The sequence below is a fragment of the Tiliqua scincoides genome, chromosome 2 (genome assembly GCF_035046505.1).
Source record: "Tiliqua scincoides isolate rTilSci1 chromosome 2, rTilSci1.hap2, whole genome shotgun sequence".
Taxonomy (NCBI): Eukaryota; Metazoa; Chordata; class Lepidosauria; order Squamata; family Scincidae; genus Tiliqua; species Tiliqua scincoides.
In genome coordinates, this window is record NC_089822.1 from 98,856,183 (window position 1) to 98,876,939 (window position 20,757).

At 42.4% G+C, this 20,757-nt stretch overlaps 1 protein-coding gene across 2 annotated transcripts; it reads right to left on the bottom strand.

Annotated features, from left to right (window-relative positions):
• Positions 1-3,718: 3,718 nt before the first annotated feature.
• On the bottom strand, positions 3,719-11,552 carry HEMGN (hemogen). 2 transcript variants are annotated; one of them, XM_066617230.1, is made up of 4 exons: positions 11,379-11,552; positions 8,850-8,931; positions 7,657-7,904; positions 3,719-3,923 (listed from the first exon to the last, which is right to left on the bottom strand). In XM_066617230.1, the coding sequence occupies exons 1-4, from the start codon at positions 11,458-11,460 to the stop codon at positions 3,832-3,834; spliced, it is 504 nt and encodes a 167-aa protein (XP_066473327.1). In that variant the 5' UTR covers positions 11,461-11,552; the 3' UTR covers positions 3,719-3,831. The 2 variants fall into 2 exon arrangements, with proteins under 2 accessions (XP_066473327.1, XP_066473326.1); XM_066617229.1 differs by having other exon boundaries at positions 8,838-8,931.
• Positions 11,553-20,757: the final 9,205 nt, after the last annotated feature.

Consider the following 20,757-nt stretch of genomic DNA (forward strand, 5'->3'; position numbering starts at 1 on the left):
TTATAATTACTGGGTGTAAACTGAGAGTCCACTAGATTAAAACATAAGTTTAATGTTCATGGTGAGTAAATATATTTAAAAATTTAAATGCTTCTTAAATATTGTGGCACTCAAACAACTCTCCTGTGGCTCTTAGACATCAGAAGTTTATCATATGTGGCTCTTAACATTAAGTAAATTTAGCCACCTCTGCTTTAGACGGTAAGCACCTTGAGCCTACATTCTGTGTGTTTTATGATGATGTACATGGAAATTGATGGCGCTGTAAAAAAATTAATTAATAATTTTATAATAAAATAATAATAACAATAAAAATAAAAGCACCTGGAGATGCCAGTTAATTAAAAAGAACTAGAAGAAAAGACAAAATACCGAGACCTTACCATTGAAACCACACAACTATGGACAAAATATATCAAGGTGGTCCCCCTTTGTCATCGGGGCACTTAGAACAATCTTGAAATGTTTTGTGAATTGCTTAAACAACTGCAGCTTACTGAAATAACACCATCAGATCTGCAAAAAATGGCATTATTTTGAACATCTTACATACGGCACCAATACCTAGTTGATACTTAGGTTTCAAGTTGAGACTTATATCAGTTGCTTAACACCAGTTAACAACTATGTCATGTAGTTTGGAATAATAATAATAATAATAATAATAATAATAATAATAATAATAATAATAATAATAATAATAATAATAATAATACAAAGATTTACAAATAGAAATTGAGAGACTGTGACAGAAGAAGACCAAAGTGATCCCAGTGGAATAGCCCTCGGTGCTATTCCAATACACCTTGAAGAGCACCCAAACAACATTGGGGCCACAGAAATTACCATCAATCAACTGCAAAAAGCAGTGTTACTGGAAACAGCTTACATTGTGTGGGGTATTTATAGGATAAAAACCAGGCACCCCACATCCTTGGAAAGGATTCGAAGTCTGGATAAAACAAACCAGCCAAAATAACTGACTGTGCAAAAATCTATTATTATTAATTAATTAATAAAAATTATTAATAGATTTTTGGATAGATTATTTTAGATTAGATTAATATAATTATATTATATTATTATTATATTATCTAATATTATATCTATTAGATATAATAGATTTTAATAGATTATTATCAATAATAATAATAATAATAATAATAATAATAATAATAATAATAATAATAATATGTTATTATTATTATACATCTTTCTCCTGGTTTTACTGAACTCTATCCCCACCATTTTACTCTGCTTCTCCTGCTTATCCAAATTTCTTCCTCTCATCTTCAGACCTAGAATCATAAAATATCGCAGTTCAGCCACTGTGTTTGCAGCATTAGGACTTGTTCTTAAAGATGGCCAGAAATTGCAAGTAATTTATTCAGCCTGTCCAACACACAACACACTTGTATGCACTCATGCACACACCCATGACACATAAATCTGCCTCCCTGCCCCCATGTCTCCAGGCCATAACAAGGCTTACTAAGCTCCAGGTTTAGCACAATCCTGGACACCTGAGAAAAAGAATGCTGTTTTTCAAGACATAGACAAGATGACCCACCTGACGGCATAGATTTACATGGACCTGGGATACTCGGTCTTTTTTTCCTTTGATTGTAGATCCCTCTTTATTCTCTTTCCCTCATCCAATCCCGTTACTGGAGGCTCTGTTAGCAATCTGTTCCCACACATCTCTTGCCTTCATTCAGCTTAACAGTCCTCACTTTTAGCTCTGCTTTCATTGCTCATTTCCTCTAAAGTAGTATGTTTCATACTTTCTTCTTTTGGAGAACCCCTTCAATATTGACTTTTCTGCCAAACAGGCCCTGTTTGTTGTAGGTGATTCTAGAGAGTGTTCTAGGACAAATTCAGTTCCTATAAACCACTGACCAGCCCTGCTGGGTGAATCAGGCTGTTGCCTTGCATAAGCTGAGCAGACCCTCCACCACACTGATTCTGCTTCAGTAAGATACTTTGAATGCTGCATTACAGATGGTTGTAGGGGGCAAGCTGCCGTTCAGGGAAGTTTGTCTTCCTGATCTTCTCATGAAGGGACCCCTGATAAGCTTCCAGGGAAACACTGCATTCCTTAAAACCCAGTTTGAAAACCAGGGCACTGTAAGCTTCCATTGATGACTCCCAAGGAGCTTTAAGGTTCCCTGGAACACAATTGGAAAGCCAGTACTTCAAGCAAGAGCAGGCTGAAAGCAAATCAGGGTCGACTGATAGATCTCTGAGTAATGGGTAGTATGCCAGTAAGGATTCTAATTCCCAGTTATTTCTTTCTAATTTTTTCACCTCTGAATTTTTTTTTTCATTTTTATGCCTCTGTTTCAAGGAGCTCAAGGTGATGTACATAGTTCCTTACCTCCTGTTGTCCTCACAAGAACTCTGTGAAATAGGTGAGGCTGAGACAGTGACTGGCCCAAGGTCACCCAGAGAGTTTCATGGCTGAGCAGGGATTTGAACCTGGATCTTCCAAGTCTAAGTCCAACTCCCGAATCGCTACACCATCGGGTACGTTCTGATGAGACTGCAAATTAAAGATGTGGGTGCTCACAGCATGCACATGAACTGCCGCCCTTGCTTCGGAGCTACTCACACTGCTCATGCCCCCCTTGTGATTAAGAAAATTGGCCCAGCAGCTAATGAAGGAGCCTCCACATGCATAAGCTATGAACAAGCATGTTGGACCAGTTTGAACTGCATGAACTGACCCCATAACAAGTATAGGTCTGTGCCTTAGCGTTCTCCAGCTGGGAGCTGCCTTCCCAAGATGGGCCTTGATTCAGATTGAAACTGGGGGTGGGAAGGCTAATGTTGAAGAACTACACACTACAGACACTCTACACACTATAGTCTTGATCCTTTTCGCAAAGACTTAAAGCAGCTGCTGTATAAACTCAAAAAACCCAAGAATGCAGACTCAAGCTATGCAAGTCACTCAGTGTTACTTCTTCATGTTCAAGACAGAAGCATCATTTTCTAATTCATATTGAGTGGCACTAAAAGCAGAGACACTGCACTATGTAAAAATAACACTAGATGGCACTCTTCTCTCAGTTCAGAAAGGCACAGAGGGTGTATGAATATGTGTTGCATGTGTGTAGCAGCAACCAAAGGTTGCCTAGGGAAGTAATGTGTGCTTTTCTGTTTCTCTTTTTGCTTTTCCCAGCTGAAAGCAGCTGGATCAAGAGAGCACAAAGAGGGCATATTCTTTTACATATATGCATACATTCTCACACAAAACACACACAAAGGCCTACATTTCACTGATGAGCAAGAAAAATAAGGAGAGGCAATGAAAGAAGGGCATGCAAGGAAACACTCTGACTGGCACTCACTTTCACCCATCCCATCTGTGTTACATAGAGGGAGATGAGGGAAAATTACACTTAAGGGGCCACTGTTCATCTTCCCTCCACCTACTGGTAGTCAACTATCGGGATTATTTACCAGCCACCTGCTCTACCTAGAACGTTTTGGATTGTGGGTGCTCTGTGAGCGTCCATCAGGGAAGAGGTGCAGGCTTAAGAGGCAAATCCTGGTGATTCTGGTGTATATAACGCCAACAGCACAATCCTATGCATGTATACTCAGAAGTAAGTTCCATTGTGTTCAGTGGGGCTTACTGCCAGGAAGTGTATAAGAATGCAGCCTGAGCTAGTAATTTCCTATATTTCAGAGATGGTTGGAAACTGAAGAAAAATTCAGCAAAAGTAAATTGTGTTTATTGCTCACACAAGAATAGCAAATATCACATATTCTAACAGAGTTTTGAGTTATACAAAAACAAATACTGCTTGCACCCTGAATTTGAAACTAAAAAGAGCCATGGAACTCCTGTTCCAAATGATCATTTTCCAGAGATTCCAGGATTTCTGGTTCTTCTGATCTCGGTGTCTCCTCTAGTTCTGTTTAAAAACAAAAAGGCAGGGAAAGCTTTAAGTGCAAGATTTCCATCTGCATGGAGTCAGTTTCAATCACACCGGTCCTTACTTCTATAATCATCACTGTGAAAATCACAGGTGCCTTCAGTAACAGTATGCAACAAAAGACAGGCCTTCATGGCTGACTGTTAGTCTTGATACAACATACAGTCTCAATCTAAAGTCCCCCCCCCTAAAAGTAACCTATTTAGATTTTTCATTATTTGTTAAAAAAAATTAATAATAATATAAGCAAAAGCTTAAAAGATGCTTACAGAAAAATTCAAGCAGAAACATTTGGCAAATGTACTAGTCAGAAGATAGAAATTATACCTATTTCTCAAACATATGACAATCCTGTTCAAGGATTTATAATTTCTTTTGCATCAGCCTCCATATTGGACTGTACTGGAACATGTCAAATCAAACAAATATATGCAGGTTAGGGATCTGGGAAAACACTGGAGGTTTAATAATCTGATTTTTCAAAGCAAGGAGGTAGTAAAAAGCACAGAAGTTTCTTTGCAGGACCAGTTTGAAGAGAATATCAGCCATGATGTTTGTCTGGATGTTTCCAGGGAAATGCATAAGAAGTAAGGGGGGAGCTGTTAACATCAACTTCTAGTTTAAAAAGGCAATAACTGGATTTTTTTTTAAAGCAACAGCATGGGGGGCCAAGCATAGCATTAATCCAACAGCATCAAGATTTGGAAAGACAGCATAAACAGAAAATTATATGTCTTTTGAAGACTCCAAACTGAACATGCAATATACGTAAAGACACATGTAAGACACTCTTCTCAGAATAACAATTCTTTGAAAAACCCAAGATTGCAGGATTGGTTATTTGCTACTAGACTGAGGGGGGAAAAGAGAAAAGATTTGCAGGACATTAAATAGTGAATGGAGGTAGAAAACAGAAAATAATATCTTCAAGCATTTCCTATCTTTTATATAAAAAAATCTTCTGACATTGCTACAGAATACAGTACATTTTTATCAACTCTTTCTATTTCTTAAATAAATACAGAGGATTTATTTGACATAGAAACCAATTCATAATGAGGAAGTTGATTACCAGTTAATAATGAGGAAGTAAGAAAAGAAATAAGACACTTAAAATTCAGTAGAGCTTCATGCCCAATAGCTTTAAAGAATACTATGAAGAATGTATACACATTTCAACTCTGCAATTAATTATAAATGACTGTCATGTGGAAAATAAGATCCTGGAAACTTGGAAAGAGGATAACAATTACATTAATTCCTCAAGCTAGAACTGATCTTGCTCTTAAAAACAGACTACTGTATAATATATTAATATCTGTACTAGCAGCAAGATTTAATAAGATTATAGCTGGATATACTGTGGAAGATCAAACAGCCTTTGTGTCATGTAGAAAGTTATCAGGCAATGTAAAGAAAGTATATAATTAGATTACACTAATAAAAAACAATAAGGTCCCAATCCGATCCAATTTTCCAGTGCCGTTGCAACTGTGCCAGTGGAGTATGCACTGCATCCTGTGGTGGGCAGGCAGGCACCAAGGCCTCCTCAGAGTATGGAAACATTTGTTACCTTACCTTAGGGCTGCATTGCTGTTGCACTGGTACTGAAAAGTTGGATAGGATTGGGCCCTAATTTGATTATGGTTTTGATGTTTCTGGGTGCTCAAAAGCTTCTGATCAGGTTGAATTGGTGTTTTTGAAGGCAGTTATAAAGAAATTTGGATTTGCAGATATTACCAGCAGGGGATACCTTTGTTATCCTGATAATAGGTAATAATTTCTATTACTAAACCAACTTTCAGCCATCGTAATTCTTGAGAAGGTTACAAAGTAAGTAAAATATGTACATATTCAATATGCTTTGTCACGTGTAATATACTGAAATTTTTGTTATTTGATCTGATAATTTAATTAAGAAATTGAAATTAGACATAGTAAAGTATGTTGTCACTCTGATATTGCCCTTACACTAGCTGATCTAACTCTTTTCCTTGTCAAAGTACTGAGTGTCATTTCAAATAACAGATGACAAGGAGTTTAAATCAGAATGTTAGCACTGAATCTGTGATCAAACAGGTGGAAAAGTGTGGAATCTCTCCACAATTTTCCCTGTTCAAATTGCTTTCCTACAAGCAGAGCTAACAGTATAACATGTAGTTCCTGTCTTTTAGGTTGCAATCCTAACCACACTTTCCTGAGAGTAAGTCCCACTGAAAAAAGAGAACTTACTTCTGAGTGGACCTGGTTAGGATTGTGCCCTTAGGCTTACATCATCCCACGTTGTTGTCTTTGTTCTTTATGAAAGAATATGCCAACCATTGAGGAAAGTTTAGTAATTAGAAATTGACAGTTGGCAGAGTTAATCCATGTAGACCTCTAAACCAGAGCAACTACTCCGCATCCATTAATCCAATCAGTAGTGGTAATAATAATAATAATAATACAGGTATTTCTATACCGCCTTTCTAGGTCCTCAGATTTCTCCTCGGACTTTATTCAAGGCAGTTTACATGGGCAGGCAATTTAAATCCCTGTAGGGATTTTTACAATTTGCAAGGTTCTATCTTTCAAGAAACCACAACATTCAGATGTTTCGTTCTTGATCTGGCCACACATTCTGGCCTCCATCCTCCCACACTCAGAGCAGATGGAATAACTCGGCTCAGCTTGTCAGCTGCTTCAAGGTCGCACGGTGCCGGTGGCTTCGAACTGGCGACCTTTGGATGTTATCTTCAGGCAAATGGAGGCTCAACCCTCTAGACCAGACCTCCTGCCCTCCTGGTAGAACTATTGATTTGAAGTTTTAGGGTGGATTGAATCCCTGTGGTAAAGCTAGAGTGACTAGACCCTATCTGATCCAGTTTACCAGCATCCCCTGAGATATTTAGGTAAAGAAGGTCTGCAGGGACATCATAAAAGGACAGTCCCAACTTCCTTAGTGATTTACGCCACAATCCTGACCAATTTTCCAGCACTGACATAAGGGCAATGCAACTCTGAAGTAAGGGAGCAATCATTGCCTTACCTTGAGGTGGCCTCCATTATTGCCCCCCAACTGCAGGATGCAGCACATGCCCCAGTGGCACAGCTATGCCAGTGCTGGAAATGTTCGTTAGGATTGCACCCTTAGTATTACAGGCTCAACCTTGTTATACACGGATTTTTTATACATGGATTTGACTCAACACAAATGGCCACTGCAAATGAGAAGGAACATGCTGATCCCCGGAGAAGGGGAAAATCCATCCCTTTAAAATCATAGTTAAAAAAAAACACTGCTTTTCTTACTGTTGTAGAGACAGAGGCATACAAGTGATCATTCCATTCTTCAGCTGAGCCAGGCAAAGGCAAGCAGTCCTTTGAATTTCTAATTGCTGACTGCCTGTCTACAACAGTAAGAAAAGCTGTTTTTACACCACAATTGTAAAGGAACACACTTTTTATTTATTTTTTAAATTGCTTTTATTTAACACATTTTATGGTATCAGTAGGGAGTTCCATAATCAAACCCCTGTGAATGTCAAGACATGATCTTATTAGGAGCAATGGAGGGACAAGAAACCTGGAAGTGGATCTTTAAATCTATTTTTCCACTGTTTTTTTATCCACTGATTTTTTTTTTATCCACTAGGGGTTCTGGAATGGAACCCTAGTGGATAACGAGACACAACCTGTATATTTCATTTTACAGATATTGCAGGCTACTGACCCACTACAGAAGTAGCACCTCCAGCTGGTGTTGCCTCAGCTACTTCCTTAGGAGTATACAACTCTTCAGCTTCAGGAGGGAGAGAAGTTTCCACTTGGGGATCCAGGGTGGTCTCAGCTGTCTCCTCCAGTGTTATTACTGGTGGTTCATGTGTTTCTGCCTGTGTTTCTGGTTCTGGAGCCTGACGCCGGCCTCGACCTCTCCCAGTTCCTTTTCCCTTCCGTGCTGGTTTGCTCTTCTTCTGATCCCTGATCAAAAAGTACAAAATATGTAACATTAATCGGGGGAGGCACAACAGCAGAAATGTTTAACATTTCTTTCTGAAAGTTCCCCAGCTGCTTCCCCTGGGGAGGGGAGCTTCGGCTATGTTTTAATAAGGTAAACAGAGTTTTAAAACACTGGTGGGAGTAACACAGCAGGAGTCAGTTTTAGAGCAAGAGAGGCTGGCAGTGAAATGGCTAAATACTCATTCCTCCATCCCTTCTCCACTGCTAAGCAGTGTGAATTCAGCCTGTGGGCCGTAGGTTGTAGACAGACCTGATGTAGACAAACACAAGCTAGACTGACCAATGGTCTGATTCAGTACAAGGCAGCTTCTTATGTCTTAGGCTCAACCCTATTCAACTTTCCAGCATTGTGGCAGCCACAGCAAAGGGCATGTGCTACATCCTGCGGTGGGGAGGCAGTCACAGAGATCTCCCCAAAGTAAAGGAATGTATTTTCCCTTACCTTGGGGCTTCATTGCAGTTTGATCATTTCTGTTGAAGGCTTGGAGGGAAGAGAAAGAGAAGTGCTGGCAGATGGAGTTCCAGGTAAAAGAGGCAGCAAAGGAAAATGGGCAGAGACTTGCAAGATAACCAGTCCAAGATAGCAAGGCTTGCAAGATAACAAGTGTGTTTCTTGCAAGTCCAAGAAACACACCTGCCCATAACATTTGCTTCTCAGACTCTACCACCCTCAGCTGTCTTAGTAGCATTTTTTCCTTGATTTCAATAGGACTTAAGTAAGAGTATATTTTTCTGAATTGAGACCAAAATAACTTCAATTTTATTGCTTTTAAAGACACAAACACACACTTTTAAAGACACACACACACACACACACACACACACACACACACAGAGGGAACTTTCCTTCCCTCTCAAATAAAATGCCATTATGCCACCATCATCCTAATTTACCCCAGAACCCACTGGTGAGTTTCTTTTTCCTCTGCTTCTGCTTTCCTTTTTCTGAGAAGTTCTCGGTCTCTCAAACGGCGTGTGATGACAACTTCTGCAAGAGTGAAGCAACTATCAGTGAAGTGACAAGAATAAAAAGAAGATATTACCAACACTCCAGTCCATGGTGGGAGATAAAATCCTAGTGGATGTTTGTGAGCCTCAAAAGTTCCAGAATGGGAAGGACATCAATAGAACCACTTAAGTGAAGCAGAGAACATGTTGGCTTAGCTGGTCAGACATAAAAGCCCTATTCATGATCACACATGTATAATGAACACTTATGGGGAGAGGGTAGAAGATTCACAAGGGTGAGCTCAGCCCACTAGTCTTCATGCACCCAAAGGGACGGCCTTCTTCTGCCACTCCCAGTATGCCCACCCTGTTTTGAAGAAGCAGTCAGGTGGGCAAGAAGGCAACGGCCATGACAACAGCATCAGCAACACACACCTGTGTAGCCACTGGCATCACTATGGGGGTGCAGGAGGTACAGGCCACACTGGATGACAAGCACAGGGTGTGACGCCACTAGTGTCCAAAATAGTGAAAATCACTGTTTGTAGGAATAATATCATCATGCTTTATACCATTCGATGTGTAAATTACAGCAGAATGCAATGGAAAAAAACAGAGTGAAATGTCTTCATTCCATTAAAAGTTATGGCCAAAAACCAGAAAACAAAAATGTGACTGTCTTATGTAGGAAAAAAAGTACATTTCCTTAATTCAAAATGGACCAATGAGACTGATTGTTCAAAGAGCCAATGAGATATTATTATGACACAGCATGGGACCAATAAGGTGTTAGTGAGGTGACACCCTGGGGGTGTGTGTGACACCACTAGTGACCAAAATCATGGTTTGTAGGAATAATAGCATCATGTTATATATACCATCCAATAAGTAATTTACAGCAGAATGCAATGAAGAAAACCACATTGAAATATCTGTGTCCTATCAAAAGGTATAGCAAAAAAGCCAGCAGGGGCCGGGTGATGATACACCACCATGCCCACCACCCAAGGCGTTGTCCCACCTACTGCATGGGAGGTGGTTAATCATGGGCATGATGCGCTGGCCGCTCACACCTAGCCACTGTGTGTAGCTGTTCTATCTCAAAGACTCAGGGCATGTTAACACAGAATAAAATGCAAAAAACAATTTTTTTGTACTGAAACAGCATTTCCATTCGTATACTTTGAATAAAGGCTAAACCCCGGGTCTATTGAGTACCTATTTTATTTAACTACTGTATTATCATAAGAGGATCTTACAGAGCTTCCAAAAGTTGTTTAAGCTCTGGTTTTGGTGGGTCTCCATGGGTTCTATAATTGTGTTGTCCTTGCTATTTAAACATGGCAAAAAAGAAGAAATTGATAAACTTCACATTTCCTTATTATCCTTTTTTTGAACAAAAAAGCAATGTACTGGCTATTTCAATGAGAGAAGTAATGACATGACCACAACTGTGATCCTAAGATGAATATATTTTTTTATTGCTACAAAAAAAGAAGTTGGCAATTGTTAAAAATGTTGGTTTTTCATGCATTCTACCTGCATTCTACCCATGTCCAAGTGCATAAGAGTTTGTTCATTCTCCCACTAATTCCATACCTTCCAACATTTCACAAATAAAAATAGGGACATTTTTGTAAACAACTCCATTGCAAGGACCGGTGTCTGAGCACACCCCACCTTGACCCTGGGAATTATGCATTTCAGAAGGTCTCTGATACATCTGAACTGACCATGGAGTTCACTTAAAATTAAAAATGTTCAATTCCACCATAGAGCTAACTATACCAATGTAGAATCGCCGCAATTCAAACATTTATCACCTGAATAGGCAGTTACTGAGTAATGTTGGGGAAGAGCCATAATATCATTTGGGGTTCATGTTAGTGCATTTACAGGCTTAGACCAGGAAGGTAACTACATATGGGCAGGCTAATATGGGATTCTTTCCCAAACCTACATTTTCTTCATAAGACTAATGTGGGCTTCGGCAGGCCTTTGCAGGGGAGAATTTGTAGAAAAGAAATGGTGTTTTATCTCCTCTCTTAGCAATTCTCTCTTTGAAATCCTCCTCTCACAAGCTGTTTTGAACCCCATTTTCCCCCAGCCAGTCTCAGACTGGAAAGAAACCCAACGGGGGGGGGGCGCAGGAGAGCCAGCATAGAGGGCAGTAAGCAGTCCTCCTTCCTGCCTGCCAATTGTCCCCTACAAATGCCCCCCCCTGCACCCACATTTGCATAACCTCAGCAAACACAATTTTGGGAACATGCATTTGTTGAGGTTTCACCCAAAGATCCATTTGTTCTTTACTTAGAGATTTAAATGTCAATGAAGACAAGCACAACATTTTCAGTGAAAGAGGCTGGAACATACATTTAATGCTCTGAAAACATATGTTTCCAAAGTGTTTTCAGGCTACATCCACCTGCCATTCTAGCAGGAGAGAATCCCTTAAAAAGTTCCCCTTCCCCAAACAAAGTTTATTACCTGGGACTGCATACTCCTCTGTTGTGGCCGATGGCTGCTGTGGGTTTTCAGAATATGAATGTTCCTTTTCTAAGCTCTCCATTTGCAGTGGTTTGTTTATTTTTTATACGTATGCAAAAAGGAGCTTTGCTCCTCTATAGATTCATCTGGAGCATCTAGTGCTTTCGTGCAAAATGAGAGTTTCAGAAAAAGGAAAGAAAAAAAGAAGCAAACTACCCACCCAATGCACCTTATCTCCCCGGGACACTGGTATGTTAATACTATTTTTCCTTATCATGCTGCAAAGGTGTTTAAATTCATACTCACAGCCTGGCATATCCCTGCCCAAACATGAGCATGCTTCCCCCCCCCCTGCAAATATTGCTTTCCCCAAAGGACACATCATTTCTCAAACATTTTCAGTTCAGGACCCTCTCCTAAACTTTCTCTCCTCAATAGAAAACTCCACCCAAGAGAAGGCCATCAAGCTGCTTTTTTAAAAGACAAGCACAATCATAAGAAAAGTCCCTCTGGGTCAGGCCAAAGAACTATCTAATCCATCATCCTGTTTCTCACAATGGTCCACCAGTAGCCTCTAGAACAGGGGCGCTCAATATGTCGATCGCGAGCTACCAGTCGATCGCAAGGCGAAATGAGTCGATCGCAGGCTTCTCTCCCATCCACACATCCCTAGGAGTGAGCCCCTGGCAGGCTTGTGAGCCCAGGGAGCGAACCCAGGGAGTGAGTCCAGGGAGCCTAGGGAGTGAGCCCAGGGAGCGAGCCCAGGGAGTGAGTCCAGGGAGCCTAGGGAGTGAGCCGCTGGCAGGCTTCTCTCCCGTCCACGCATCCCTGGGAGTGAGCCCCATTGACTCTTCTGGGGCTGACTTACCTTTCCCCTGTTTTTGCACTGGTATGTATGGAGATCTGCCCCCCCCCCCAACTTCCATCTGTTGGTTCTGTGTGCAAGGGGTTTTGCACTGGTCTTGCTGTGATGTCTATACAGAGATCTTCCCTCCCCCACACCTTTCCCCTGCTTTTGCACTGGTATGCATGGAGATCTGCCCCCCCCCCCAAACTTCCATCTGTTGGTTCTGTGTGCAAGGGGTTTTGCACTGGTCTTGCTGTGATGTCTATACAGAGATCTTCCTTCCCCCACACCTTTCCCCTGCTTTTGCACTGGTATGTATAGAGATCTGCTCCCTCCCCCCACTTGTATTGGAATCCAGGAAGATCTGGTGAGGAGGTAGATGTGGTGTCAGCAGTGGCCCCTTTAAGGGTAAGGCCTGGGCATCCAGCAGAGTGTGCTGCACAGCTGCAGCCACTTGAAGGCAATAGGGCCCTCAGTGATATAAGAGCACCTGAGGCAGGAAGGGCTCCACTTATGTGAGTCAGCCTTTTCCTACATGAAGATCATCAAGTACTGTTCCACCATGACCGATGAACATTTGGAAGTGTGCTTGAGGCTGGCTATCAGCAGCTATTGTCCGACTATGCATCCTTGGCTGATTCACTTCAGTGCAAGTCATCAAAGTAAACTCAAGTAATTACAAAAAATGTTTATAGTTAATTATGTTGTCTTGTGCAATATTGGCTCATGCAAGGTACACCAACATACATTGTCCACATAAATGTTATATGTTATGATGGCGTGAACATTGTAAAAAAACTCTGGTAGATTTCCGGGCCTTGCTGGATTTCAAAGTAGCTCTCGAGCCAAAAAGGTGTGAGCACCCCTGCTCTAGAAAGCCCACAAAGCATAGAAAAAGATGTATTACTTTCTCACCATTATGGCTTTCAGAGGCATACTGGAAATAGCACAGAGTAATAATGACTAGTAGCCATTGATAGACTATGGATGCCATGAATGGGTCCAATCCCATTTTAAAACCATCCAAGCTAGTGACCGTTGCCACATGATGTGGCAACAAATGGCATAGACGAATTATTTGCTCTGTGGAGAAGTACTTCCTTCTGTTCCATTCTAAAACCCCTACCAATCAGTTTTATTGGATGACCCCTGACTCTAGCCTTGTGTGATAGAGAAAAAAATTTATTTCTCTCCATCCCATGCATAATTTTATAAGTCTCAGGGCCCAACCCTATCCAACTTTCCAGCACCAATGCAAGTGCGATGCAGCTCTGAGGTAAGGGAACTAATGTTCTTTAGTTGCAGCCTCTGTGACTGCTTCCTCGCTGCAGGAGACAGTGCATGCCCCATAAGCATGGCTACATCAGCGCTGGAAAGTTGGATAGAATTGTGCCCTCAATCATGCCCCCAATCACCTAATTTCCAGGCTAAAAACACTTCATAAAAAGCTTTTTGAAAATCCAGGTATTTGGGTGTTACCTTTCATCCGCATGCTGAATCACTGAATCATCTTTCATCCACATGCTTGTTGACTCAATGAACTCTAGAAGGTGAGTGTGGCAAGAATTACCTTTGCAGAAACCATGCCTATTTTCCTGCAGCAAGGCTATTCTTCTCTATGCTTCAATCTTATCAACACTTCCCTGAGTGTAAGACCCATTGACTATAATAGGACTTACTTCTGAGTAGACATGTATAGGCTTGGGCTCTAAAGCAGTGCAGCTTTCCTCTTTCAAAAAAAGGCACTGGGGTTTCATTATATGCATTTGTGAGTGACATTTAGATAGGACTGAGTCAGAAGGCTGAATTTGACATGACAACTCTTTTTGGCAATTGCTGTGTGGCAGTGGTCTTGTGAATTTGCCTCTGCAGGATGAGATTATGTTACAAGACATAATCAGTGGCTTTCTACATACAAGGTTTCTGGAACATGGTAAATAGGAAACTCACCATGTGGGAATAAATTCACAATAATAATCTTGCCATCTAAGGAAAAGTCACCTCAGAATGGAAACTTTCTCACATCAAATGAATTAGTGTTATATGAATTATTCTTTAGTGAGGTAAATTTCAGAAACATTTTGTACAGATTTTGTGCCAATAGGCATCCAAATAGATTAAATGTATAGATTATAGATGATTCCTCATTCTTGAGGAAGATATTTCATTTCCTCATTCTTGAGCCCTAATCTGGTCTTAAATCATGTTCTTCAATTATAGTGCCTTACTAAAATGTTGGCAATCACCTTTGAGAAAAAGTCCTACTGCATCAGTACCCTTTCCCTCTGTTCTCTGGATACCTCCCTTGTGCTTGATGCAGATTATTTTGCTGCTCTGTGGAGATGGAGTAGACTAAAAGTCGTATTGAGAGCTGGGCGTTGGCGTTGGGAGGAGAGTATTCCTTCTGCCTTCTATGATAGGCAGGGGCAAGGCATTCACAGTGGAAGTTTGCACATTGCAGTTAGCAGCAGGAATTGTCTGACCCACCTGCAGTACTCAGCAATCCTCCTGTTATCATTAGTTCAGGTTCCTACTACACAGGTATCTTCCCAAAGCAACTAGAATGTTCCATTCAATCTGAAGTCACCTTTCCCCTATCACTTCCCTGTGTTTGCATGCAGTCCTCACCAGATCTTTCTACTTTTATCCAGGGGAGGCTTCAGAATTCTCAACAGCCAAAGTCACATAAATTTGCCTAATTTTCAGGGCCAGCCAAGCTATGAGGCCAACTGAAACGGCTGCCTCAGGAAACAGATTGGTGGGGTGCACCCATCTCTGGCCACCAACATGCCCTTACTGCCTCTCCTTCTACTTCCACTCCCTGTATTGGAAAAGGAAGATGGGGTGGAAAAGAAGAGGAAATGTGGAGGGAAGAGGAGGGTTGAACTAGAACATTGGAGAGTGGGGGAAAGCAGAGGCTGGCACATCACCGGGTAATAAGGGCAGCATTTGGTATGCTGCCTTAACCATCAGGAGGTCTTGGGCTGGCCCTGCTAATTTTCACATGAAGAATGTAATGTGTAACCAGGCTCTTACACTCTGCCCACAATTGAATCCCATAACTTGTTCTCACTGTGGCGTTAAAGCTGTGTGTTGGCTGTACCACTTCCAACAGCAGGCAGAGGCTCACGTGACTGAATGCTCCTCCATACAGTCCCCACACATAAAAAGAAAGCATGTTAAGGAGATATTTTCTAGGTGAAGAAAATGTTTTTGTGTGGAAGAGTATTCAATCAGGAGGTCACATCTGCAGTCTGAAATGGTGCAGCACAGACAGTTTTAAGAGCAAAGTGTTCAGAGAGAATTTGGGATAAAAGACCAAAGAAAAGCATGGGTGCATGGAAGTTAAGGTGTAAGCCAGCCATTGTCAACCACTGCGCCATAGCACACTGGTGTGCCGTGAGTGATCCACAGGTGTGCCGCAGGAATTTGGGGAAAGGTCATTTATTACTAGGGCCAATGGAGGATGTGAGCCCCCCCCCCCCACTGACAACATGGTGTGCCTTGACAGTTGCCAAAAACCTGACAGTGTGCCTTGAGCATTTTAGTGCCTTGTCAGTGTGCCATGAGGTGAAAAAGGTTGAAAATCGCTGGTGTAAGCAAACACAATGAGCAAGGCTGTAGAACATATAACAGTGTGGTGACATGTGTTGAGTTATTAAGGTAGTTATTGAGTTATTAGCTGTTAATAGCACCAAGCATATCTGACCCTCACAAGTGTGCATCTCAAGCTAGAGAACAGGTGTGAATGATGCTGTTGTCAAGTCCCTGTTACTCTCTTTGTGTTTCACCTTGATCCCCACAAGCAGCTGTCCCACTGGTAAAGACACTATGCAGACACCAAGGAAAGCCTACAGTCTGCTAAAGTGGCCAATATGAGCCCAGTTGCTGTTTAATGATGTTGGTGACCTACTTACAGTCATGCCCCTGTGGCTTTTCAAACTCCATGGCAGACAGGGAACCAACTGTGCAGCCAGACCTCATTGGCATCTGTTACTTGGCTGCCTGTTGGATAACTTGCAAAGGCACAACAGCCCTGATGGGAGGAGATAACTGGCAACCTCATGCATGTCTCTTGTTCAGATGCTGCCCTATCATGGATACCATTCAATAACAATAATAAAAATAACTAGGTATTTATATTCCACCTTTCTGGTCATCGGATTACTCCTCTGACTATTCAAGTCGGTTTACATAGGCAGGCATTTCTAAATCCCTCAAGGGGATTTTTACTAACATAGAGGTTCTCTCTTTCAAGAACCAACAACATTTCAGAATGGATCTTCCTGCTTTGGTCTCACTTCTGGCCTCCAGTTCTCCCAGGCAGGCTGACAAGCAGCTCCATCTCTCACATGGAGGGCAGCCAAGACGCTTCTTGCTCACACCAAGAGCAGGTGGAATCACTCAGCTGGGCTTGTCAGCTGCTTCAAGGTCTCACCATTCTCAGTCGTTCAGGAAGCTGCTGGTGTTCTCAAACTAGCGACCTTCTGATGTTATCTTCGGGCTAATGGAGGCTCTACCCTCTAGACCAGACCTCCTGCCCTCCTGTCAAAAACTTTGACTGGATCACATCTTGTCCTTTTGCTGGATCCATTCTTCCCACCTTAAATGTTTCTGTCCTCAAGGGCCTCAGCTCTGCTGGGCAAGGGGCCTCTCTGTTCCCAGAGTCTCCAGCATCCTCACTCTATGACCTATTGAGCTCTTGGGGGTGAGGAATGCTCTTCAGTGATTGTGAGCCCTCTGTTCTCTCCTGCCATGATATATGGCAGGCAGTGGCAGTGAAATAGGAGGGGCAGTATACTGACAGCCATGCCAGCAGGTGCCAGTGAGGAAACAAAGAGCATGAGGTGTGTGTGGCTAGATGGGCAGGCTGTTGCATAGGCACCCTGTGTCACATGCAGTGCTTCCTCTGGTAGGTCTGTATGCTCGCAGCCAGGTGTGCCTATTTATGGTGATGCAACATGTCAAATGTTGGCTGAGGTGCTCTTTACCTGCCTCCTACTGGGACTACATGGTTACTGAGCAGCTTTGTGGAGTAGCTTTCAGTTCTAGATCTGCCTCCCCCTTTTCTTTTGTTCCTGCCAGGTGTGTATCTGGCCGGTCATGCAACATGTGAGAGCACGGCAGGCTAGGACAGGTCAGTAGGCTGGGATCAAACCCATTTCGTCTGGCTCCCAGCCTGTGTCTTTGTGCAGTGACCTACCAGCACCCTTGTTCTAGTTCCTCCCCTTGTGTGAGTGCTCCTTCCAACTGGTGGATGTGCCTACATGGACTCAAACCCATACATACTGAGGCCTGTGTGTTTGTTTCACATGGCTGCCCTCTTCCAAGGGAGTTGTCTTTCTGCCCTTGCTCTGCTCAAAAATATATTCCTTGGCTGCGTGTGTTGGTCTGAGTGGAATGAGCAGCTCCTGAACAAGGTGCAGAGGTTTCTAGCAGTTCTTAGCTTCTGCCCCTTTGCCGCAGATGCCACTGCAACTCCTGTAAGGGGGGGGGCTGTAGCATTCTTGTCACAATGTATGTGTGCGTGTGTGTGTGTGCGTGCGCGTGTGTGCGTGCACGTGCGCATGCGTGTAGTGTTCTTGGGACATCTCCCCCTGTTTAGGGAGTGGTGCCTATTGTTCATTCTTAGTGACTGGCAGGAGGGTGTCCTAACATTGGCCACTCATAAATCCTGCCCAGTTCACTCTGGCCACCAATGTTGGAGCTGATTAGATCCAGTGATTCTCCTTGGACATCATATTGATGACACGGTTGTCACACTGACTTCACAGCAATGACACTGATGTCACAATGACTTCATAGCCATGGCACACAAATCACACTGATGATGCACCTTCATGGTGATGACATGCCAATATCATGGTGTTGATATCGAACCAGCATGTATGCACCATCAGCACAATATCCAAACAGCCTTCTGAAGAATGCACAGAATTAATGAGACTCTAAACTTCAGCTGAAGCACTGAGAAACAGTATAAGGCAGAGTTACTGAAATGGAGCAACTCACTCAGGCCCCACACAGGTAGGAAAGAATTCAGAGCTAACACTGCCAAGAGTACTGGTCACTATGCACTTTCACATGAAGACTTGCCTGCAACCCATAAAAGCACTGAAAGAGTTGTTGAGTCCTCCTTACAGTCTGCTCAGAGTAGATAAGTTTACATTACAACTGTGACTCAGCGAAGTATTCAGAGGTGACCTGTCAAACCAGATAACTCTTCCCCCTTCCAGCCCTTTGAACAGAAGCACATAGCTCTCCACACCTTGCTGTGTGTCATAAAGTGTCAGAAAACATCACAGCAACAATATATTCTACCTAATTTAAATACAGTAATACTGTATTTTCCATACCCACAGGAGGCCTGCTAAGGGTCTCTGTACAGTATTGTCAGAAGCCTCTGCCTGGCTGTAACAGCTGTTAAATTGCTTCTGGCAGGTGGAACAGTAAGTCAGCTGGGAAGCCCATTCCAGCCCTCTCTCTGTGCTGCCTGCTGCCCACTCTCACCACACTGCAAGTAGATTTGCCAAAGAGCAACCAAAGGACTGGGTTATGGCAATAGTATGGAAAGAAGGTTGAGATGGGACACATTCAAACCAATGGCTGCTATGGCCAGCCACAGCCTTCTTTTTAGGCCTTCTGTGTGAGCCAGAGAAGAGGAACAATCCACTTATTCCATCCTAAGTACTTTCTTGAGTTCTCTGTACTGTTGCCGACTTTATAAAGGGAAGACCATTAATGAACTCTTTAGAACACAAATAGCAATGCTTTGAAATAAGTTGCTCATAATTGTAAATGAACTGTGAGATATAAATTCCTACAAGCACTTTCTAGCAAAAGTTAAGCACTTTAAGCACCTGTGATTTCACTAGAAGCTAGATTTGCATATGCTCAACCCTCTGAATGCAGAGATAAATAAAATGATTATGGCTTGCTTGGTTGCACCCTAAATAAATTTACAGAAGGGAGACAGAATCTGGTTACTAAAATATAAACCCATAGGGTCAAGAGTTGGCCATGAAGTATCATGGCTCTGATGTATACAAACTGTTTTTATCTAACCAGAAAAGTCAGGGGCAGAGGACTGCATGATGATGCACTTGGGGGTATGTGTGTGTGAGACACCACTGCTAACCAAAATTGTGAAATCTTGGTATTTTTGAAAAACACCATCATGTAAGGGGGTAAGATGCACTGAGCACCCCACTGGCATAGCTGCATCAGTGCTGGAAAGTTGGAAAAGATTGGGCCCGCAGTACTGTAAATGGGTAGCCCAATCCTGAGCTGCTAAGCACTCAGGGCTGCCGCAGTATCCAGTGTGCAGCCAGGCAGCCACCAGAGACTCCTCAGGGGAAGCGGACTTTTGTTCCCTTCCCCCAGGTAAGGGAAGCAGCCCCACAATATTTCAAGTCTACAGTAGCTCTGGAGCTGTCGCAGAATTGGAGAGTCCCGTGTTGGACCACACAGTCCCACAGGGGGCTTGGGATCCAGGTGCTTCAGATCTAACATGGTATACATGTATTAGGTACATTTCTTTACTCTAACACCCCTACAGTAGCTTGTTGCCATGGCCAAAGTCTGATATAAACATATGTAAAGTAAAACCAAACTAATGATATCTTTTCAAGTCATACTTGTAATGAATAGGACTGGTGATTATAATGATTTCAATAATCTGGTGAAGTGACATGGGGACATATTGGGCAGACTGGGGGGTCTCTAATTGTGAGAAGGTTAAGAACCCCTGCTCGAGTCACTCTACTACAGTAAACAGAAGCAAATGGCACTCTATAACATGAGCATCACCTGCTGGACAAACAGGAGTATTGTCCCATAGCAACAACGCAAATTGTGCTGTGATGCAACTATGCTGAACCAAGCTAGACAAAACTTTACACAAGTCCTTGAATTCTCCTTCCCCTCCCTGGTTTTTAAAACCTAAAAGCAGCTGCAGCAAACCCTGACCATAATCTTAGGTGACACCTGCCACTAGAAAGTACACAAAGTCAAAGCTCTGACCAGCCCAAGGGAAAGACCTGTGAAAACCCCAAGTCACAGACTATGGACTGAGGCTTATCCTTATATCCTTTATAGAACAATTATTCACCACAGCACTTTTAACCAACCAAAGATTGTTCCATGAGGGTTTTACTACATTGGTCAGCAACTGTGAGGTCATGTTATGATGGCTGTGAGGTAGGGCAGCTACACTCCATCTCCATAAAGCAGGGTGTAGCAAATCCTGTTTGGCAGTTACCATGACCTCTACTAAGGACAATGGAAACAGTTGATAATTCAGAGTGCTAGATATTGCCTTTGGTCTAGATATTGGTCTCACAGTGGCCAATTTACCTGAACAACTTGATCTTTCACAGCACAGTTCTCAAGACTTCTTTAGAAGGGAGACAAGGATCAAAGGAGGAACATGGGCAAAGACATGTTTTGAGAGTTATACCAAATATCAGCATTCTTAAAATCAAGACAAAGAAAAGAGAGATCCTGTACCTTTAACAGTTGTTCCGAATAGAA